The 19,670-nt window shown below is 35.1% G+C and overlaps 1 protein-coding gene across 1 annotated transcript in view; it reads right to left on the bottom strand.

Moving 5' to 3' along the window:
- Positions 1-4,678: 4,678 nt before the first annotated feature.
- Positions 4,679-19,670, bottom strand: part of LOC133176289 (SWI/SNF-related matrix-associated actin-dependent regulator of chromatin subfamily A containing DEAD/H box 1B-like) — a 25,844-nt gene continuing 10,852 nt past the window's right edge. Inside the window, exons 9-22 of the mRNA XM_061311423.1 lie at positions 19,056-19,282; positions 18,366-18,456; positions 17,985-18,084; positions 16,916-17,054; positions 16,387-16,522; positions 15,758-15,895; positions 14,804-14,905; positions 14,079-14,324; positions 13,639-13,740; positions 13,002-13,097; positions 12,652-12,770; positions 12,066-12,248; positions 7,316-7,422; positions 4,679-7,076 (exon numbers count right to left, since the gene is read on the bottom strand). Coding sequence (XP_061167407.1) covers positions 7,009-7,076; positions 7,316-7,422; positions 12,066-12,248; positions 12,652-12,770; positions 13,002-13,097; positions 13,639-13,740; positions 14,079-14,324; positions 14,804-14,905; positions 15,758-15,895; positions 16,387-16,522; positions 16,916-17,054; positions 17,985-18,084; positions 18,366-18,456; positions 19,056-19,282 — 1,854 coding nt within the window. The 3' untranslated portion in view covers positions 4,679-7,008. The remainder of the gene's footprint in view (positions 7,077-7,315; positions 7,423-12,065; positions 12,249-12,651; positions 12,771-13,001; positions 13,098-13,638; positions 13,741-14,078; positions 14,325-14,803; positions 14,906-15,757; positions 15,896-16,386; positions 16,523-16,915; positions 17,055-17,984; positions 18,085-18,365; positions 18,457-19,055; positions 19,283-19,670) is intronic.

Here is a 19,670-nt window from a genome sequence, read left to right as displayed (position 1 = left end):
AGTCAAACAAGACTGGAGTTTATATACCAGAATAGAACTACAGGGAAGACAGACAAGCTTACTGATAACCTACATTTATAACAGGATCGTGTAGAAGCCATGAGTGTATAAATGTTATTCAGAAATATCAACATAATAATTCCAAGGTCGAAAGAATGAAGGTCCTTGGACAATAGAATCCAAAATGTCTGGGGAGGAAATTCTAGAAAAACAAGCAGAATTTGGAAATTCCCAGTTGCTATTCTTTATGTAGGAATAGCTGAGTTAATCGACATCTAACGCATAATCAGAGAATTGTACCTCACACCCTATACTCTATATATATGATTACGATTTGTTCTATACAGTGCATGATAGAAGGTTAACCAGTAGGAAAAACCTTTGAATTACTATTAAATTGATTCTAGTAAGCAGATACTACACTCCTGGGGCCCGTTTTACAAAAGAACTTATGACTAAGAGCAAAATGTAATTTTGCAAATAACTTTTTTTACTTAATTGAGAAAATGGTTTTAGTTTTTTTAAAAAGAATTTAGAAAGATGTATTTATGTAGGTAATTTGTAATAAAAGCATTGATTGTGCAAGATTTTACAATCATCTAAAGTTTTTGATCTTAGTCGTAAGTTCTTTTGTAATTACTGTTATTTAGCTAGCAGATTCCAAACTCTAGACTCTCTACTTACTGTTAAGTTAGCAGATTCTACATATTGGAGTAACCCTTGCTTCATCAACTTGTTTGGCAATAGCTTGCCCCGTTTTAGAAATTGTTCGTATGTAAAGCATGCTCTTGCGTATTGAATCAACTGGGAGACATTAACTCCATATGCATATATGCATCAGGGCTCCAATTGGCGACTAATTTAGTCGCCATGGCACCTAAAATTTTGATTGGCGCCTAAAATTTCTCTATAAGTCGCCAAATTGGCGACCATTTTAATTTAACTTGGCGATCATCAAATTCCGGAACTACAAACACTTTCATATTTTTCTATGAAGAGAAGAAATTTTAAAGTGGAGAAAATATTTTTTTTTTCAGCTATGGACATACATGTATCTTGTGTTTTCTTTGTCACCTTGTTTTTGTTAACAGACAGGCACATGCGAACGAAATTTAGTATCGCGTCAGTGCACACAGAGCTCAGGTAGACCAGATAAGACAATAAGCTGCCCCGGGTAATTAATCGACTATCGAGAAACACAGTAAATTGGGTTTAATTTGTTCCCGTTTTGCACACATTTGAATTTCAGGTATTGAAAAAAATGTGTGCAAAACGGGGGTTTGTTCCCGTTTTGCACACATTTGAATTTCTGGTTTTTCACCCCTATTGTTCTATACCTAATTATCAAATGTATGCAAAACGGGAACACACCGTAAATTGGACGGGTGATGTGGTCAATTCTTTGTCAATTAAATTCTCACTAATTAGAGATATCGTCTAGACATTACTGTTGGGTAGTAATTGTACGGACGAGCATAAAATGTAAAACGTGTTAACAGTTCTTGATATTATTAAAAGAATATTTCATGAGATCCAAGTTTCTTAAAAAGACTCCTGACAGTGGTTGAGATGATGGAGTTTTACATACTTGCTTAAAAAAACCTGTTGGCATTTAGCTGGATTCTATTTCTTGCTGATTTTTTTCTTTACGATTGCAAAAGACCCCTCCCATGTCGCCCCAATAGGTGCGTATATTGACTAATATTAGCTTTTAAAATTGGCGCATAAAAAATTTGCCTGTCGACTAAAAATTTGCATTGGAGACTAAATATTTTGGATTAGGAGCCAGCTGGCGCTTAAATTTTAGAGGTCACTTAGAGGCCTGTGCATTTTCATATGAATGTAAAAAAAAAAAGGTCTGTTAATAAAGGGGCGCAATTGGTACCCATGGAAATTCCGGCAGATTGTTGAAGACTTGATCTCCAAAACTATATAGATATTGTCAAACAGAAACTCAAGCATCCTTTTAATATCATCTTTGGAGTACTTGTGTGTACAATTAGAAAATAATTTTGCAAATGACCATGCAATGACAAGGTAAGTAAATTTAGGAGTATCATTTTTATTGAAAAAGCAGCTGTCTATGTCAAAAAGCCTGGACTTTAATATATCATGGGGAATGGTATTCAAGAAGTCGGTGTAAATCAGATGTGTATTTAAAAACTCCAAGGCACGTTTAGAAAATTTGAAATCGCATAATTTGACCAAAATCAATAACATATCAAAACGTACGACTCTTCAACACTTTATACAATCTTCACTCCTGTTAATGTTTTAGTGAGTAGTAAAGAAAAAGACTTGGTAGAACCTTTACTCGAACCCGCTATGTATCTTTGTTTACAAAGGATTTTTATGTAGTAACTGTTTAATTAGCAGGTTCTACTCTCGATTACTATTTATCGAGCTCCAAATCCATTTTTAGCTAAATTTTATACTTTTCTTTATTAGTTTATAAATTTGTTCGTAAGTCTTTGAGTTATGCTGTTACTACCCAGTGAAATCATGCTCATAAACTTATACATCTCGTTGATAAACTGATATATTTTGCTTACAGTGAAGCATCTTGCTGTTACACTGAGATATCTTACTGGCAGATAACTTGCTAGTACACTGAGCTAACACTGCTATCTTTCTGGTATCTGAAATGTCTTATTAATACATTGAGATATGATTCTGATAACCCAGATATCATGCTGATAAACTGAAATATCATGCTGATAAACTGAAATATCATGCTGATAACTGAGATATCTTGCTGATACACTGAAATATCATGTTGATAAACTGAGATATCTTGCTGTTACAATGAAATATCATGCTGATATCTGAGATATCTTGCTGATACACTGAAATATCATGTTGATAAACTGAGATATCTTGCTGATACACAAAAATATCATACTGATAAACTGAGATATCTTGCTGATACACAAAAATATCATGCTGATAAACTGAGATATCTTGCTGATACACTGAGATATCTTACTGGTATATCTCGCTGATAGACTGATATCTATATAGACCGAGATATCATGTTGCTTAACTGCTTCTTGTTGATACACTGATCTTGCTGAAAGACAAATATTTTGCTGATATACTGAGAAAATCATGCTGATAGACCAAGTACCTGCTTAGAGACTAGTATTCTTGTTGATAAATCAAGATATCTTACTGATACACTAATAAACAATTAAACTTTGTCACCTCAAACACTACCTCCAATACCAAGGATATGTTGAAGTGAGTTGGAAAGTCCCAAGGGCATTTTCTTTTTGTTTTTTTTCCCTTGTTCAATAGAATACTTGGATATCTCATTGTTTAAACTTGGTCCCATCAATATTCTAGATAACAAGGTTTGAATGTATCCTACTGATACACCGAGACACATGCATAGGGACTGAGATATCTTACTGACAGATATCTTGTTGATAGACTCTAAATATCTTGACAACAGACTGAGATATCCTGCTGATATGGTGACCAGAGATATCTACCTGAACTAGAACTGTCCAAAAGGGACAAATACCCCCCGCTGGGTTTTTCAGAGAAGGTACCAAATCACTAATGTTTTCTAGATGTGAGAGGTGTTCACAATTTGCTTAAACATTTAGAGTGAAATTACTCATTATATTTTTTTAATGAATGAAACTAAGGTGCAGCCTAATAAAACATCAATACTAATAATTACAGTATTTTTTATTACATTGAAAAAATAGTTTGCAACTATCTGTCATCTTTGTGAGACATGACACTCTGCAAATTGATTGTTGAAAAAAAAATCATAATTAATTATACAAAATCAAATTGATCTTAATACCTTTATATCAAACTCATTTTAAAAATAAAAGGCTGGTTCCAGTAACTATGTATTTTGACAGATATAAATTACAAAGAAGAGACTTAGACAACAGAGATCTTTATTTCTTTCTGCCCAATTTCCAGGAGATAATAGATAAGACCTGCTTGATCAGAGATGCCCTAACAGCTTCCCACACTGAACTCATCAATTAATCTTTAACTGGATGCATGTCAACTCATTACTCCCAAGGAACAAATGGATTTACACTATCTGCTGTGTAATGTTAAAACTGTTTTTAATACTTTGTGATTTTTTTTTAGTTCTAATGAGTAGTTTTAAGCTGTAGTTCACAATTTTTGTAAAGATGTTCTAGATTCTATGTCTCAAACCTTAGACATGAACCCAAAATGACTAAGTCAATAAAAATGGGGGAAAAAAAAAAAAAGCACCTGTAAAATGCAGAAAAATTATCAAATAATGTTGAAAATACCAGGTGCGCATCTTCATATGGTAAATAATAACTGTACAAATTTTCATACAAATCTATGCAATAGTCTCTGGGAACAGATCTGGACAACACCACATAATAAAAATGAAAAAAACACCTGTAAAATGCAAAAAAATTATCCAATCATGATGAAAATATCAGGTGCACACCTTCATATGGTGAATAATAAGTGTACAAATTTTCAGACAAAACAGTTTCCAAGAAATGGTCCAGACAAAATCTCGTCTACAGACAGACGGACATGCTGATTCCAATATACCCCCCTAAACTTCGTTTGCTGGGGGTATAATAATGGAGATATCTTGCTGATACACTGAGATATTTTTGCTGATAAACTGACAAAGAGAACACATTCTGTAATCTCCATCCAAAATTTTTACTACAGACTTTTATTTTTTACATGTTGAAAGAATCTATACTTTTAACAGTTGTTCACATATTGATACGATTCATCGTTCATGTTAATCACTGATCTACAATACATACTGTTAACCGACTGTTGTGTGCAAGAAATAGTTCTTCCTCTACTTACCAAAATTTTAAAGTCAGGGATGGATTTCAAAGTGACGTATCCTGAATAACAGCTGTTTGATAGAAATTAACAGATTTTACGGAATGTTTACAATATTATAACTTAGATAAGGCCATTCCAAGTTTTTTTTGTCTTTGATAAGTATGCAACCTACCTACCAACTGACAAAACACAAACTATGAAGTCACATTCAAGGATTTGATTTCATGGGGGTCAGAACTTAATTAAAGAACAAGGTGCAGTTTCAATACAAATCTGGCCCTGTATTTTCTAAATTATGAAAGTGACAAAGGAAATTATAACTCAATTTTTCTTATATGACCTCCTAAATGCTAATCAAAAAAATTGATTTAAGTGATGGCTATAGTCTTTATTTTATTGAGGAAAATACTCCCTGAAATTAGTCAATTTAAGGATTTTTCTGTTTAAAATTTAGAAATGTACCAAATTATTGACATCAATTTTCAGAATGGTCCTCCTTCATGCCACTCATATTCTTTCATGCATTTTTTAACACATTCGTTCACTCAACTCATATTTAAGTCAATTTCAAAACTTTTTGAAAACATTAAATATTTAGGGTACAATATAGCCAAAAATGTACCTACTTCTTTAAGAAGTATAAATTTAATCAAGTAGTTGGCAGTTTCAGACCACAAGTAATATGTGTTTATATATTACGTAATCATTTATACAAAATATTTTGTAATTAACATTTACATGTAGTTATCAATCATATTAATAATTAATTTGGCTTCGTCATATTCTAATTTTATGAGACAGATATCAGTAGCAAATTATTCATTTTATTCATTTTAATACAAAAGAAACAAGAAGTCTGTGAGCCAATGCTCACTAATAATACCCCTGCTCTGATGTAAATACACAAGTTCATTTATGGACAGAAACAGGGATAAACAGGAAGTTGACATCAGATTCGTACAAAAATAAATTCCGCCATATGACATGCCTAAACAAAGAGTGTGCTAAACTCTCAAGCATCTGCAATAAGTAGATGCTGAGAAAACTGTGACCAAAATTTGTTATGTATGGTGTGGACAGATGCAAGGATAAACAGGAAGTTGACATCGGATTCGCACAAAAATGAATCCCACCATATGGCATGCCTAAACAAACAGTGTGCTAAAATTTCAATCATCTGTGATGAGTAGTTGCTGAGAAAACTGCGACGAAAATTTGTTACGGACAGACACACAAAGAGAAGGACACACAAGGGTAAAACAGCATACCCCCTCTCCTCTGGAGTGGGGGTATAATTACTATTCAGAAGGTTATTGAAATAAAAAAAAAATCTACTGACTACATGGACTATAAGAAATACGTCTTTTCCTGGTATGAAGTGTCCAAAATCAAGATACTTTACATAGAGAAACTTGGAATGGCCTAATGTTGACAGAAAGTATCAAATAGCACTTTTATTTTGTTCTGTACCTCAATTAAAACAGAGTTTCTTGATGAAGGCTTTGCACTCCTCTGCTTTTGACATTTCTAAAATGGTATACCATCATTGTATACAGTACTGGGTATAGCTACATGTATATCCCCTGTAGGGGGAAGTCCTGATTTGTTCTGAAAGATCTGAAGTTATGTACACACATTTCGATTCATACAAGTCCAATGTGACAACAACTCACTTTACACCTCCACAGTTTTACATACACAACACTGTACATACACCATCATATAAACAGTTTTGACACAGAATAGTTTTCCCAGCATTCCTTGCTGTCTCAAAATTATCCCAGGATTCCTTGCACTCTTCTTTCTTCTGTGACTAAAGCACAAAATTGGACCTTTACAATCTTCAAAGTGGACCTTTACAATCTTCTAAGAGAAATATGATGCTTCTGCCGGATTATATTCCAATGATTCGTTGCCTGTGCTCTCATGGCTTTAAATTCATTACATTAGAATACACAGACATGCATTGTTTTCATTTCGAGGAATCAAACTTTATAACATCATCCAATTATAGTTCCATCATACACAAATATAACTCCTCAACCAGCCTTCACATTTTATGGTTCAAAGATATGTAAAATGTTTTGTTTTTTTTTTTTGACATTTGATTTTTTGATGAGAGTTTGTTCTGAGGTCGTGAACTTTATAATATGAGTTGTGATTGGCAGACTAAGAGTTCAACTGGGGTCAAGAACTGTCGGCCAGAGCCCCTTTGAGGAGAGATGCCACATCTGACGGATTTTCTTTATCTGTACCTGTAAGAGAATCTTAATCTTATAACCATTCTCAATGCATTGTATTTCACAATTTTACTTTTAATTTTACAATTACAAAAGTTTTAAGCTAATCATAACTTACTATTAATAATGTTCAACCACAATCCAAGAGAATTTTTTTTTACAAAGAGCATTTCATCTTTACATTCTCCCTGAACAACACATCAGTACAAGTAAATAAAAGGAGGAGTAAGTTGTGATTATTATGTATATCTTACTTTCATCAGTTGTTATGTCTTTCTCCAGTTTGAGTTTGTCTCGAGCACATCTCAACATACCCTCCTCTACTGTGTCTTTACTGATCAGACGAATTATTGACACCTCCCTGTCACAATAAAAAAGAATTATTGACACCTCCCTGTCACAATAAAAAAGAATTACTGACACCTCCCTGTCACAATAAAAAAGAATTATTGACACCTCCCTGTCACAATAAAAAAGAATTATTGATACCTCCCTGTCACAATAAAAAAGAATTATTGATACCTCCCTGAAACAAGAGGCCCAAGGGCCTTAACGGTCACCTGAGTATGATACAACAATTTCAAGGATGCATAGAGTATAAAATGAACTGAAAGGTGAAGCTTTGTTGCCCAAAAGCAAGAAAAATAGGGTGATCATGATCAACAAAATAATTGGTCTTAATATTCATTAACAGTTCATAAATTAGGTTCTAATCTGTTCCCTATTTATCACTATCACCATACAGTATGTTAACAAATTATCAATGCTTCTGTACTATTTTAATCCTTTGTTGAAATCTCTTACATTGGCATCTCTTGGTCTTTGATGAATATTTAACAAGACAAGTTATTTTTGTCTCATTTTTATTTATCTACTACTTACAAGTCTATCTGATCATTAAAACTATGGAAGTACTTTTTGTATTATACAATAAAAGTTTTTGCATAATTCTCTTGTTCTATTTACCTTTCAAGTACATTATTTACAGTGATAAATTATCAAAAGTAAATGGCAAAGGGGAATAACTCCTCTCAGTAGAATTTAACTAATAGAGCCCTGGCCAGGACCAGAACACTTGACCAAATGGTCCAGATGTTCAAAAATCTGGTAAAAATTCCCTTCCTTATAAAAACTTTTACTCTGTTTGCCTCAGATATGCCCAGGTGCGGAGAAGATTTTTAAATAAATAATGCATTTTTACTACAGATTCACTATATTATCAATAGAGCCCCCCCCCCAACCCCCCACCCCCAAAACACCAGAGCTTCTGACCCTTGGACCATATGTTTGCTCATCATCACTTTGTTTATCTGCTTAACACTAAGGAGCAAACAGGATTATTTAATAGAATTAATGCATTTTCACTAAATTATCAAGAGCCCCATCCTCACACCAGCACATCTGACCCAGAGGTCATGAAATTCACTACTCTGGAAGAAGCACACTTGCTCATCATAACTATACACTTAGCTTCTTTGCTTTTTTAACCAGAAGAAGAAAGAATATTTTCAAAGAAATTTTGATTTTTCACTTTATAATCAATAGAAGCCCCCCCCCCTCCCCCCTTCCACCAGAACCCTTAAACCTGGGGTCATAAAATTCACAATTTTGGAAGAGGCATCCTTGTGTATCATAACAATGTACTTTAGTCTGATTAAGCAATACCCAGGGGCAGAGAAGAAGATTTTCAAAGAAATAATTCACTTTCACTATAGGATCTATATAGCCCCGCCCTAGCACCAGAACTCCTGTCCCCGGGGCCATGAATTTCACAATTTTGGAAGAGGCATCCTTGCTTATCATAACAATGTACTTAGTTTGTTTAAATAATACCCAGGTGCAGAGAAAAAGATTTTTAAAGAATTAAAACATTTTCACTTTATAATCAATAGAGCCCCACCCTAACACCACAACCCCTGATCCAGGGGCCACGAATTTCACAATTTTGAAAGAGGCATCCTTGATTATCATAACTATGTATTTAATGTGTTTCAATAATACCCAGGAGTAGAGAAGAAGATTTTCAAAGAATTAATGCATTTTCACTATATAATCAATAGAGCCCAACCCTAACACCAGAACCCCTGACCCAGGGGCCATGAAATTCAAAATTTTGAAAGATGCACTCTTGCTCATCATAACTATGTACTTAGTTACTGAATTTAATACCCAGGAGCAGAGAAGAAGATTTTCAAAGGATTAATGCATTTTCACTATATAATCAATAGAGTCCCGCCCTAACACCAGAACCCCTGACCCAGGGGCCATGAAATTCACAATTTTGGAAGAGGCACTCTTCCTCATCCTAGCTATGTACTTAGTTAGTTTATTTAATATCCAAGAGCAGAGAAGAAGATTTTCAATGAATTAATGCATTTTCACTATATAATCAATAGAGCCCCGCCCTAACACCAGAACCCCTGCCCCAGGGGCCATGAATTTCACAATTTTGGAAGAGGCACTCTTACTCATTATAACTATATACTTAGTTAGTTTATTTAATACCCAGGAGCAGAGAAGAAGATTTTCAATGAATTAATGAATTTTCACTATATAATCAATAGAGCCCCGCCCTAACACCAGAACCCCTGCCCCTGGGGCCATGAATTTCACAATTTTGGAAGAGGTACTCTTACTCATCATTACTATATACTTAGTTAGTTTATTTAATACCCAGGAGCAGAGAAGAAGATTTCCAAAGAACTAATGCATTTTCACTATATAATCAATAGAGCCCAACCCTAACACCAGAACCCCTGCCCCTGGGGCCATGAATTTCACAATTTTGGAAGAGGCACTCTTACTCATCATAACTATATACTTAGTTAGTTTATTTAATACCCAGGAGCAGAGAAGAAGATTTTCAAAGAAATAATGCACTTTCACTATGTGATCTATATAGCCCGGCCCTAGCACCAGAACCCCTGACCCTGGGGCCATGAATTTCACAATTTTGGTAAAGGACTCAATGCTTATTACAATGATGCCAACAGTTTGACTGCTTGATGTCCAGGAGTAAAGAAGAAGATTTTTAAAGATTGCATTAATTTTGGTGGTTTTAGCCCCACCCCTCAGGCCCCAGGGGGGCAGGGACCATGAAATTCACAATTTTTGTTCCCCTTCACCCATAGATGCTATATGCCAAATTTAGTTGAAATTGGTAGAGCGGTTTCAGAGAAGAAGCTAAAAATGTTCAAATGTTAACGCACATCGCACGACGCACGTCGCACGACGCACGCCGACGGACAAAAACGGATAGCAATAGGTCACCTGAGTGACTCAGGTGACCTAAAAAGAATTACTGACACCTCCCTGTCACAATAAAAAAGAATTATTGACACCTCCCTGTCACAATAAAAAAGGATTATTGACACCTCCCTGTCACAATAAAAAAGAATTATTGACACCTCCCTGTCACAATAAAAAAGGATTACTGACACCTCCCTGTCACAATAAATCAAAATTAAGAAAAATAAATTGGAATTTCTGACTCTTCTCTAACGAAGAAAACTTCAGACAGATGATAAGTCTATTCCAAAAGCATATGCATTCCAGATATAAAAACTGTAGGTCCATAGTTAAAATACAAATACAGTTGAACTTCGGTATCTCAAACACAGATATCTTGAATACCATGGATATGTTGAAGTGAATGAGAAGTCCTAACCACGTATTTCTTAAGTAAATTACCCTCAATATGTCAAACCCTCCGATATCTCAAATTGTTTTTTTCTCGGTCCCATCGAGTTTGCGATAACGAGGTTTGACTGTATGTATCTAAGGAGAGTATGACTGAGGTAGAGTTTGGCATTAAGGATTTCATATCAGTACACCATATTATCACTTTAGCTTTAAAACTATCTCTCTGGTCTCACTACCAGTGTATCTACAATCTTATGTACTTTTTTTCATAATAATTTCCTAACAAAATATTAAGGAAAACTTTGCAAAAATATTTCTCAGGTCCTTTCCCTTCACCCTTTAATTTGATGTAAAGATAACGAACTGGATGTAAATATCAGTCTGTCTGTCTGTAACTGACCTGGTCTGCCCGACCCTGTGACATCTACCTTCGGCCTATTTATCATTATATGCTTGTTTATTATGTCTACATTAGTCTGTCTTCCCTCTGTATATAACTGACCTGATCTACCCCACCCAGTGAGTCTGTATATAACTGACCTGGTCTGCCCCACCCAGTGAGTCTGTATATAACTGACCTGGTCTGCCCCACCCAGTGAGTCTGTATACAACTGACCTGGTCTACCCCACCCAGTGAGTCTGTATATAACTGACCTGGTCTGCCCTATACCCTGTGACATCAATCTTCAGCTTGTTTATCATCGTACGAGTTGTTAACAATGACTACATTAGTCTGTCTCTCTGCCCCAACCAGTGAGTCTGTATATAACTGACCTGGTCTGCCCCATCCAGTGAGTCTGTATATAACTGATCTGGTCTGCCCTACCCTGTGACACCAATCTGCGGCTTATTTATCATTGTACGGGTTGTTAACAATGACTACATTAGTCTGTCTCCCTGTATATAACTGACCTGGTCTGCCCCACCCAGAGAGTCTGTATATAACGGACCTGGTCTGCCCTACCCTGTGACATTGATCTTCAGCTTGTTTATCATTGTACGGATTGTTTACAATGTCTACATTAGTCTGTCTGTCTCTCTGTATATAACTGACCTGGTCTGCCCTACCCTGTGACATTGATCTTCGACTTGTTTATCATTGTACGGATTGTTTACAATGTCTACATTAGTCTGTCTGTCTCTCTGTATATAACTGACCTGGTCTGCCCTACCCTGTGACATTGATCTTCGACTTGTTTATCATTGTACGGATTGTTTACAATGTCTACATTAGTCTGTCTGTCTCTCTGTATATAACTGACCTGGTCTGCCCGACCCGCTGACATTGATCTTCGACTTGTTTATCATTGTACGGACTGTTTATAATGACTACATTAGTCTGCCTGTCTGCATAGAACTGACCTGGTCTGTCCCACCCTGTGACACCGATCTTCGGCTTGTTTATCATTGTACGGGTTGAAGTCGATGTCATGGATGATGACCACGTTAGCTGCTGTTAGATTGATCCCCAAACCACCGGCTCGTGTAGACAACATAAAGATGAATATACTCTCATCTTTGGTGAACTTGTCTATCAATTCTTGTCTAAAAGAAAAATGATACATTGATACATATTTACAATTTTAAAAAATTTCTTTTGACTCCCCCTTTTCCCCTCTACAGAGCACCATAGATCTATCTCCTGTCCTGACAAACTGAAGATGAAGCTATAAAACGAACCTTTCTGGTACCAGTATAGACGAGATATAAAACTGATCTCTTTGGTACCAGTGAAGGCGAACTACAAAACTGACATTTTTGGTACCAGTGTTAACAAGCTACAAATGTGACCTTTCTGGTACTGGTGTAGGAAAGCTATATGAGCTATAAAACTGACCTTTTTGGTACCAGTGGAGACAAGGTATAAAACTGACCTTTCTGGTACCTGTGAAGATGAGCTGTAAAACTGATCTTTCTGGTACCAGTGTAGACGAGTTATAAAACTGACCTTTCTGGTACAGGTGTAGAGCCGTCCAGACGTAGGTAGGAGTAATTCTTGGTCTTTAAAAAATCCTCCATTATATCCATCATCATTGTAAACTGACTGAAGAGTAAAACTCTGTCTCCCTAAAACAGAATAAATCTGTAAACTTTCTTTTTTTTTTGCAAAATCATTGGGGCGGCGAATGCCGCCCCTGCCGAATCTTTGTCGAAGCCCCTGCTGTATGTTACCTGAAAACATCTGTACATTACCTAAGAACACCTTTATGTTACATGAGAACACCTGTATGTTACCTGTGAACACCTTTATGTTACCTGAGAACACCTGTCTTTTACCTGTGAACACCTTTATGTTACCTGAGATTCATAAGTTTCCAGAAGTTTCTCCAGTTCCCTGAATTTCCCTGACTCCATTATGACTTGAGAATCTAGTTTGTAACTTCCTATATATTTCTGAAAATAGCATAAAAATAGTGAAAGAATTCATACATGGCTTAATCTCTAAATGCTACTTTTCTTCAAATACTGAAGACCTATATATTTTTCCTCTTGAAATTACTATGTATGCAGTCACAAATATACCAGGAAATTTGTTACAGCATACTAATAGTGCACAGAAGACATACAAATCAGCAAAAAATTTTCTACCCATGAACTGAACAGAAATTGTGATACCGCAGAATTATGGCCCCATGAAAAAAGTGTGTTTACAGTACTACATGTACATGCACCTTAATCTTCGTATGTATTTTTTCCTATTCCCTTTTTCTCTAAATTGACATTTGCTGGTTCCCTCCATTGTCTGACTATTACTGGTTCCCTCCATTGTCAGGCTATTACTGGTTCCCTCCATTGCCTGACTATTACTGGTTCCCTCCCTTGTCAGACTATTACTGGTTCCCTCCCTTGTCAGACTATTGCTGGTTCCTTCCCTTGTCAGACTATTACTGGTTCCCTCCCTTGTCTGATTTTGTTAGTTCCCCTCACTTCCTACCTTGTACTGGTCACACAGCTTCATGATGTCATAGTCATTTAAGACCATCATGTCCTCATGAATCAGCTCAGCCAGTGCCCCTCTCTCTCTGTGGGAAGGTTCCTGTAACAAAATACTGACATTCTTATCTACATGTCAGAGACAATGTACCTCACATTGATGACCACATCTATAACCAATACATATGTACCTCACAAAAAAATCTTTACATTGACATGCAGTTTTTTTTTTAAATATTTATAAATCTCATCTTTGTGAGCGGTTCTACGATTGGAAATCGATTCTCATCCATGTGGGCAAGAGAATTATCCTTATAAACTTGGGCGAGTTCTTCTATAAATAGTACAAGTCATTATCATTGGCTGTAGTTTTAAATAATTTACCTTGATGTGCTGTTATAAAAAGTTTTTTGGGTTACAATAAGCAGTAAGAACCCTTACCTTTGTGAGTTGCTTGGCCATCTTCATCAGTTTATCTTCAGTGTAATGGTTCCGTAACAAAAGCGGGTGATTGGATGCTTTCCTCAGCTGCATCAACATGGAGGCTCCATCCCGCGATTCCTTGACCTGGTCGTCCTTTATGACCTGTTTGAATTTTGTGATCAGCTGTTGGTACAGCGCCCTCTGCTGGGGAATTAGTTCACAATACAGGACCCGGTCCTTCTTCTGGGGTAGCTGTCGCTGGACCTACAGAAACAGGTCAATTCTAGGTTATCAATATCAAAGCTCCCTTTCAAAGGACAATTTATGCTACAAAGGAGAATTTTGCTTCTGCCTTAATTTGCTTTCAATTAATAAATATCTTACTCATACATGTACATTTCAGTAAAGTAAAACATATAGGGAATTGCCACAGTAATCCAGAATTTCTAAAATTGCTTTGCTATATTCTACATTTACAATATCCTATTCATATATTCATTAGTTTGGTGAAAAAATGTGACTTTCTGATAATTATGTATTTGTTTTATGCATGTTTTCTGTAAATGTATTTTGCTGTAAAGAAGTTTGAAGTAGCATGGATTAAAATAATGTCAGCAAACATGAATGCTTAAAATACATGTACATGTTCTTCTTTCTTCAATCTATTACAGTGAAGCAAATCATTACTTTTCATGAAATAAGCTCTTCTAACTAAGGGGTTTTCAATATAACAAGAGATTAACCTCAGACTTAAGCCTCCGTAAAACGAATGGTCTCATGATTCTCTTGGCATGCTGAATTCTCTCCCTTTCATATTTACTTTTGGCTTTATCATCAACTCCTCTCTGTATAAAGAAACCACACATATCTTTATTAATAATGATAAAATATTGAGAAATCACCTTAAAATAAGGAATCAATTCTGAGGCCTGGCCTCAAGACCATAAACTGAGAATAGACTTAAGTCAAAAATTTGATTTTTAATATCTTGAGTTTTATTTAATGTTTAAAAATTTGCAATTTTATATAACATTTAAATTCAAATATGTGATGAAAATTTCGTTTCATTATCAAAATTATTTCAAAAGTTATATTGGTTTGAAATTTTGACTTAAGGTTTTCCATCCCTAATAGAACCTAATTCTCTATCCTTAATATCCATCACATATATAGTACTCTGATATTGATTCAAAGCATTTTACAGTAGAAAAGGATTTACCAAGAGAAAGTTTCAAAAATGTAATTAACTAAACAGTAATTAATGAACAGAAATTGCATTGAAGTCTATCGAGACATGACAAGTGAATTTTTTCTAAAATAAAAATTCAAATAATAATAATATCAATAAATACAGTGGTGGAAAGATGCGGATTAAATCATTAGAAATAGAGTGACAATTGAAAATAGTTTTTCTACCGTATAAATTTTTTAAATCGATTTTTATTACTTAAAAAAAGAGGGAGATAACTCTTCAACAAAGGTCAAGGTCATAAATTAGGACACGCTCTATTCTTACATGCTTATGGTAATAAATGGGAATTATGTCTAAATAAACTAAGTATTCCACCTGCACACATCTCTTATGTTTTCAAATTCATTGAATCTGAGGCTATTAGGGATGGAATACCTTAAGTCTGTTCTCAGTTTATGGTCTTGGTGCCAGAACCCAAGATGAAGACAATGCACTTATTTCTTACATTGATCATGGAGAACATCTGTTTTAATTGGTCAGTTTTTCCACTGAAGATTTCTGGCATTACAAAACACAACAGAGACATCAGTTCCAACAGGTTATTCTGTAGGGGCGTCCCCGTCAGTAACAAACGGCGTTCTGCCTGGAAAAAAATCATTGTGATGAAAAGAATTTCTATTTATTGTAATTATCATTAATACATGTATACCAATTTGTTTCATTTTTAAGGTTTGTATATGTGTATTTACAGAGGAACTTTAAATTTAGACATAATCTATAGGCTTAAATAAGGCTATGAGTGTTCCATAATATTCTGCCTTTGTTTATGTAGACACTGAATTCTAATAGGTTTTACATTTGTATGCAAGTGTATGTTTACATTCAGCTCTAGTTACCGTAAACCAACTTTTATTTGCATGCGAGAAATGTCTGCGAGTTTCGCAACCTACTTTTACTTGCGAATATTAATCGCTGCGAACCATTTATTTTGCTTTGTATTTGTAGAGAATGTTTCCTCAGTTGTGAAAATTAATTTTAAACGGATAAATTGTGAATAAAAGATGACAGGAATAATAGTTGGTTTACAGTATACAGTCAGAGTGTCCAGAAAAAAATCTTGTACTTGAAACTTACTGCTATTTTCATTAAGTTCTGGTAGCGTAAAGAGGACATGTTTTTTAACATGTGACCCTCATCAAAGATTGCGTAATGGAAATTCACTTTTTTAAACAATGCCCGGTCTTCTACACTTCCAGTGGCCATGTTGTATCTGGAAAACAACAAAGATGTGCTGGAATGTAGTATAAAAATTAAAGTAAAATGTCTCTTGAATATATAGGACTAAAATTATAAAGTCAGTGATAACATTGTTTACATAAAATTAGTCCCACAAAGGACTCTTCAATAAAGTGATTTTAATTATCCAAATATGCCATGAACAATAAAATCAACTTGGCAAGTCCATTAAATAGACTTTAGCTGTTACTCACTTTTACAAATAAAAGTTGACATTTTAAACTTCGATTTGTGACATCACAATGGAATTTGAATAACAAAAAGGCTGTATGCTTACGTTGTAAAGATGCCATTGTACGGAGAGTTGGAATTGTATACTTACGTTGTAAGAACGACATTGTACTGAGAGTTGGAATTGTATACTTACGTTGTAAGAACGACATTGTACCGAGAGTTGGAATCATAAAGAAGTGACATGCGACTCTGACGACGATCCTCCATAGAACCATAATACACAAGGAGGTTAACCTCAGGGCACCAAGTCTCAAACTCCCTCATCCAATTCTCTGTAGAACACAATGTATAGCTACTATAAGAATTGGTGTAATCCAATTCTCTGTAGAACACAATGTATAGGTACTATAAGAATTGTTGTAATCCAGTTCTCTGTAGAACACAATGTATAGCTACTATAAGAATTGTTGTGTAGAACACAAGGTATAGCTACTATAAGAATTGTTGTGTAGAACACAATGTATAGGTACTATTAGAATTGTTGTAATCCAATTCTCTGTTGAATTGAAACATAAAATATACAGGTTCATACACTCTAGGATCAAAGTTAAACTGATGGCCTCTGAAGTAGACTAGCACCACTGTACTTTGGGACATGTGTGTATATATGTGTACATAAGACATTGTTATTGTTCTTACCTTTGGTGTGTATGCAAGATTTAAGCTATGGTATGTATGTAAAAAATATTACCTGATATATTACCTGTGTGAGATATTTCCTATGTGAGATATTACCTGTTGAGATATTAAGTGAGAAATTACCTGTTTGAAATATTTCCTGTGTGAGTTATTACCTGTGTGTGAGTTATTTCCTGTGTGAAATATTACCTACTTGAGATATTACCTGTATAAGATATTCTTGTGTGAGATATAACCTATGTGAGATATTACCTATGTGAGATATTACCTGTATGAGATATTACCTATGTGAGATATTACGTATGTGAGATATTACCTGCCTGAGATATTGCCTGTGTGATATATTACCTGTATGTGATATTACCTATGTGAGATATTACCTCTGTGAGATATTACCTGTATGAGATATTACCAGATATTACCTGTGAGATATTACCTGTGTGAGATATTACCTGTATGAGATATTACCTATGTGAGATATTACCTATATGAGATATTACATTGTGAGATATTGCCTGTGTGATATATTACCTGTATGAGATATTACCTATGTGAGATATTACCTATAGTTGATGAGGGAACAATAACAACATGGGGCCCAGTCTCTCCTTCCTCCAGCAGATGAGCAATAAAAGCAATCGTCTGTATTGTCTTACCAAGTCCCTGATGATGTACATAAAAATAATAAGTCATATATCGTACACTAAACAGGTCAACTTTGCTAAAAACGTATGTTCAAAAGAAATTTACTGTACATATATTCCACAATATAATCTGTTGTTCTTTTCATTCACACAGTAAATTTGCATGAAAGGTAATCAGTTTATTTAAAAACATATAACTTTGAGCTGTCAATACATGTAAACAGAACCACTCATATCATTTTAAAAAAACAAATAACTTTGTTAGCTGGCAATACACATAAGCATTAATACTCATGTTACCATTTCATCAGCCAGGATGCCATTCAGGTGCTGGGAGTGCATGATACGAAGCCAGTTCAGTCCCACCATCTGGAAAGGCTTCAGCTGACAGCTATACAGAAACAGACAACAGCATTAATACGTGTACATCTTAGGGGTGAAACGATACACCTCCTTCACGGTTCGATACGTATTGTATAATTTTGTCTCGGTTCGGTTATTTTCGATACGATACATTTTGATAGAAGGAAACATATTCAACGTTGTTTTATGCTTTCTTTTTCTAAATCTAGTCACATATTTTACAAATTTTATTTGCAAATTGACTAGAAGAAATTGATTAAAATTATTTGACTGTCAAAAATTATTTTACAAGCTATCAGTCATAAAAAATTTATGTTTTCTATACTTATTTATACTGAGTAACGTGTTTTACCTTATGCCAAACCCGACTGAATAGCGATCCCGACCGAAAAATGAACCGAACCGAAAATTAGAGATTTTGCACCCTGTATCAAACCGAGAAAAAATACCGCGGTGAATCGATACCGCAGTGAACCGTTTCACTCCTAGTACATCTACATCAAATAAACAGGTTCAGAGGAAAGGAAAGCAGAGATTCTGTATAGTTACGAGTACTTACTGAGGTGATAAAATCTGTGACTTACCCAAGTGACAGATTCTGTGGCTGTTTTGTTATCTGTGACTTACCCAGGTGACAGATTCTGTGGCTGTTTTGTAATCTGTATCGAATCATCATCACTGCTTTCATCAAATTCTGTTTTCTTGGTCAGACAGGACACTACAGTCTCCATCTTTTTAGAGATCCCCTCACACTTCTGCATTAGTTTGACGATAACTTGTCGCACACGAAGAATGTCTTTACAACCACTGATGATGTCATAGGACAAGGCTTTGTTGTTATAGAATTCTGTTGTCTGAAATTAATTATCAAGTACAACCACTGATGATGTCATAGGACAAGGCTTTGTTGTTATAGAATTCTGTTGTCTGAAATTAATTTTCAACTATGTCTGATGAACACTGTATTGCTTTAAAGAATATAAATGTCAGGAATCAAAGATGTATTGTAAATCTATTTAATACAAGAGGCCCATGGGCCACATCGCTCACCTGAGTAACTTTGGCCATGCTGTTCTTTACCAGATTTCCCCCCTTTTAATATACCTATTGTGGCCCCGCCCTACCCAAGGGGGTCATGATTTTAACAATTTATAATCTACACTATCCCAGGATGCTTCCACATAAGTTTAAGCTTTTCTGGCCCAGTGGTTCTTGAGAAGAAGATTTTTTAATGACCCCACC

Source organism: Saccostrea echinata, unplaced genomic scaffold (assembly GCF_033153115.1).
Source record: "Saccostrea echinata isolate AGI-Se365-2 ecotype Australia unplaced genomic scaffold, CSIRO_AGI_Sech_v1 ptg000073l, whole genome shotgun sequence".
NCBI classification, from domain to species: Eukaryota; Metazoa; Mollusca; class Bivalvia; order Ostreida; family Ostreidae; genus Saccostrea; species Saccostrea echinata.
This window is presented reverse-complemented; position numbering and strand designations above follow the sequence as displayed.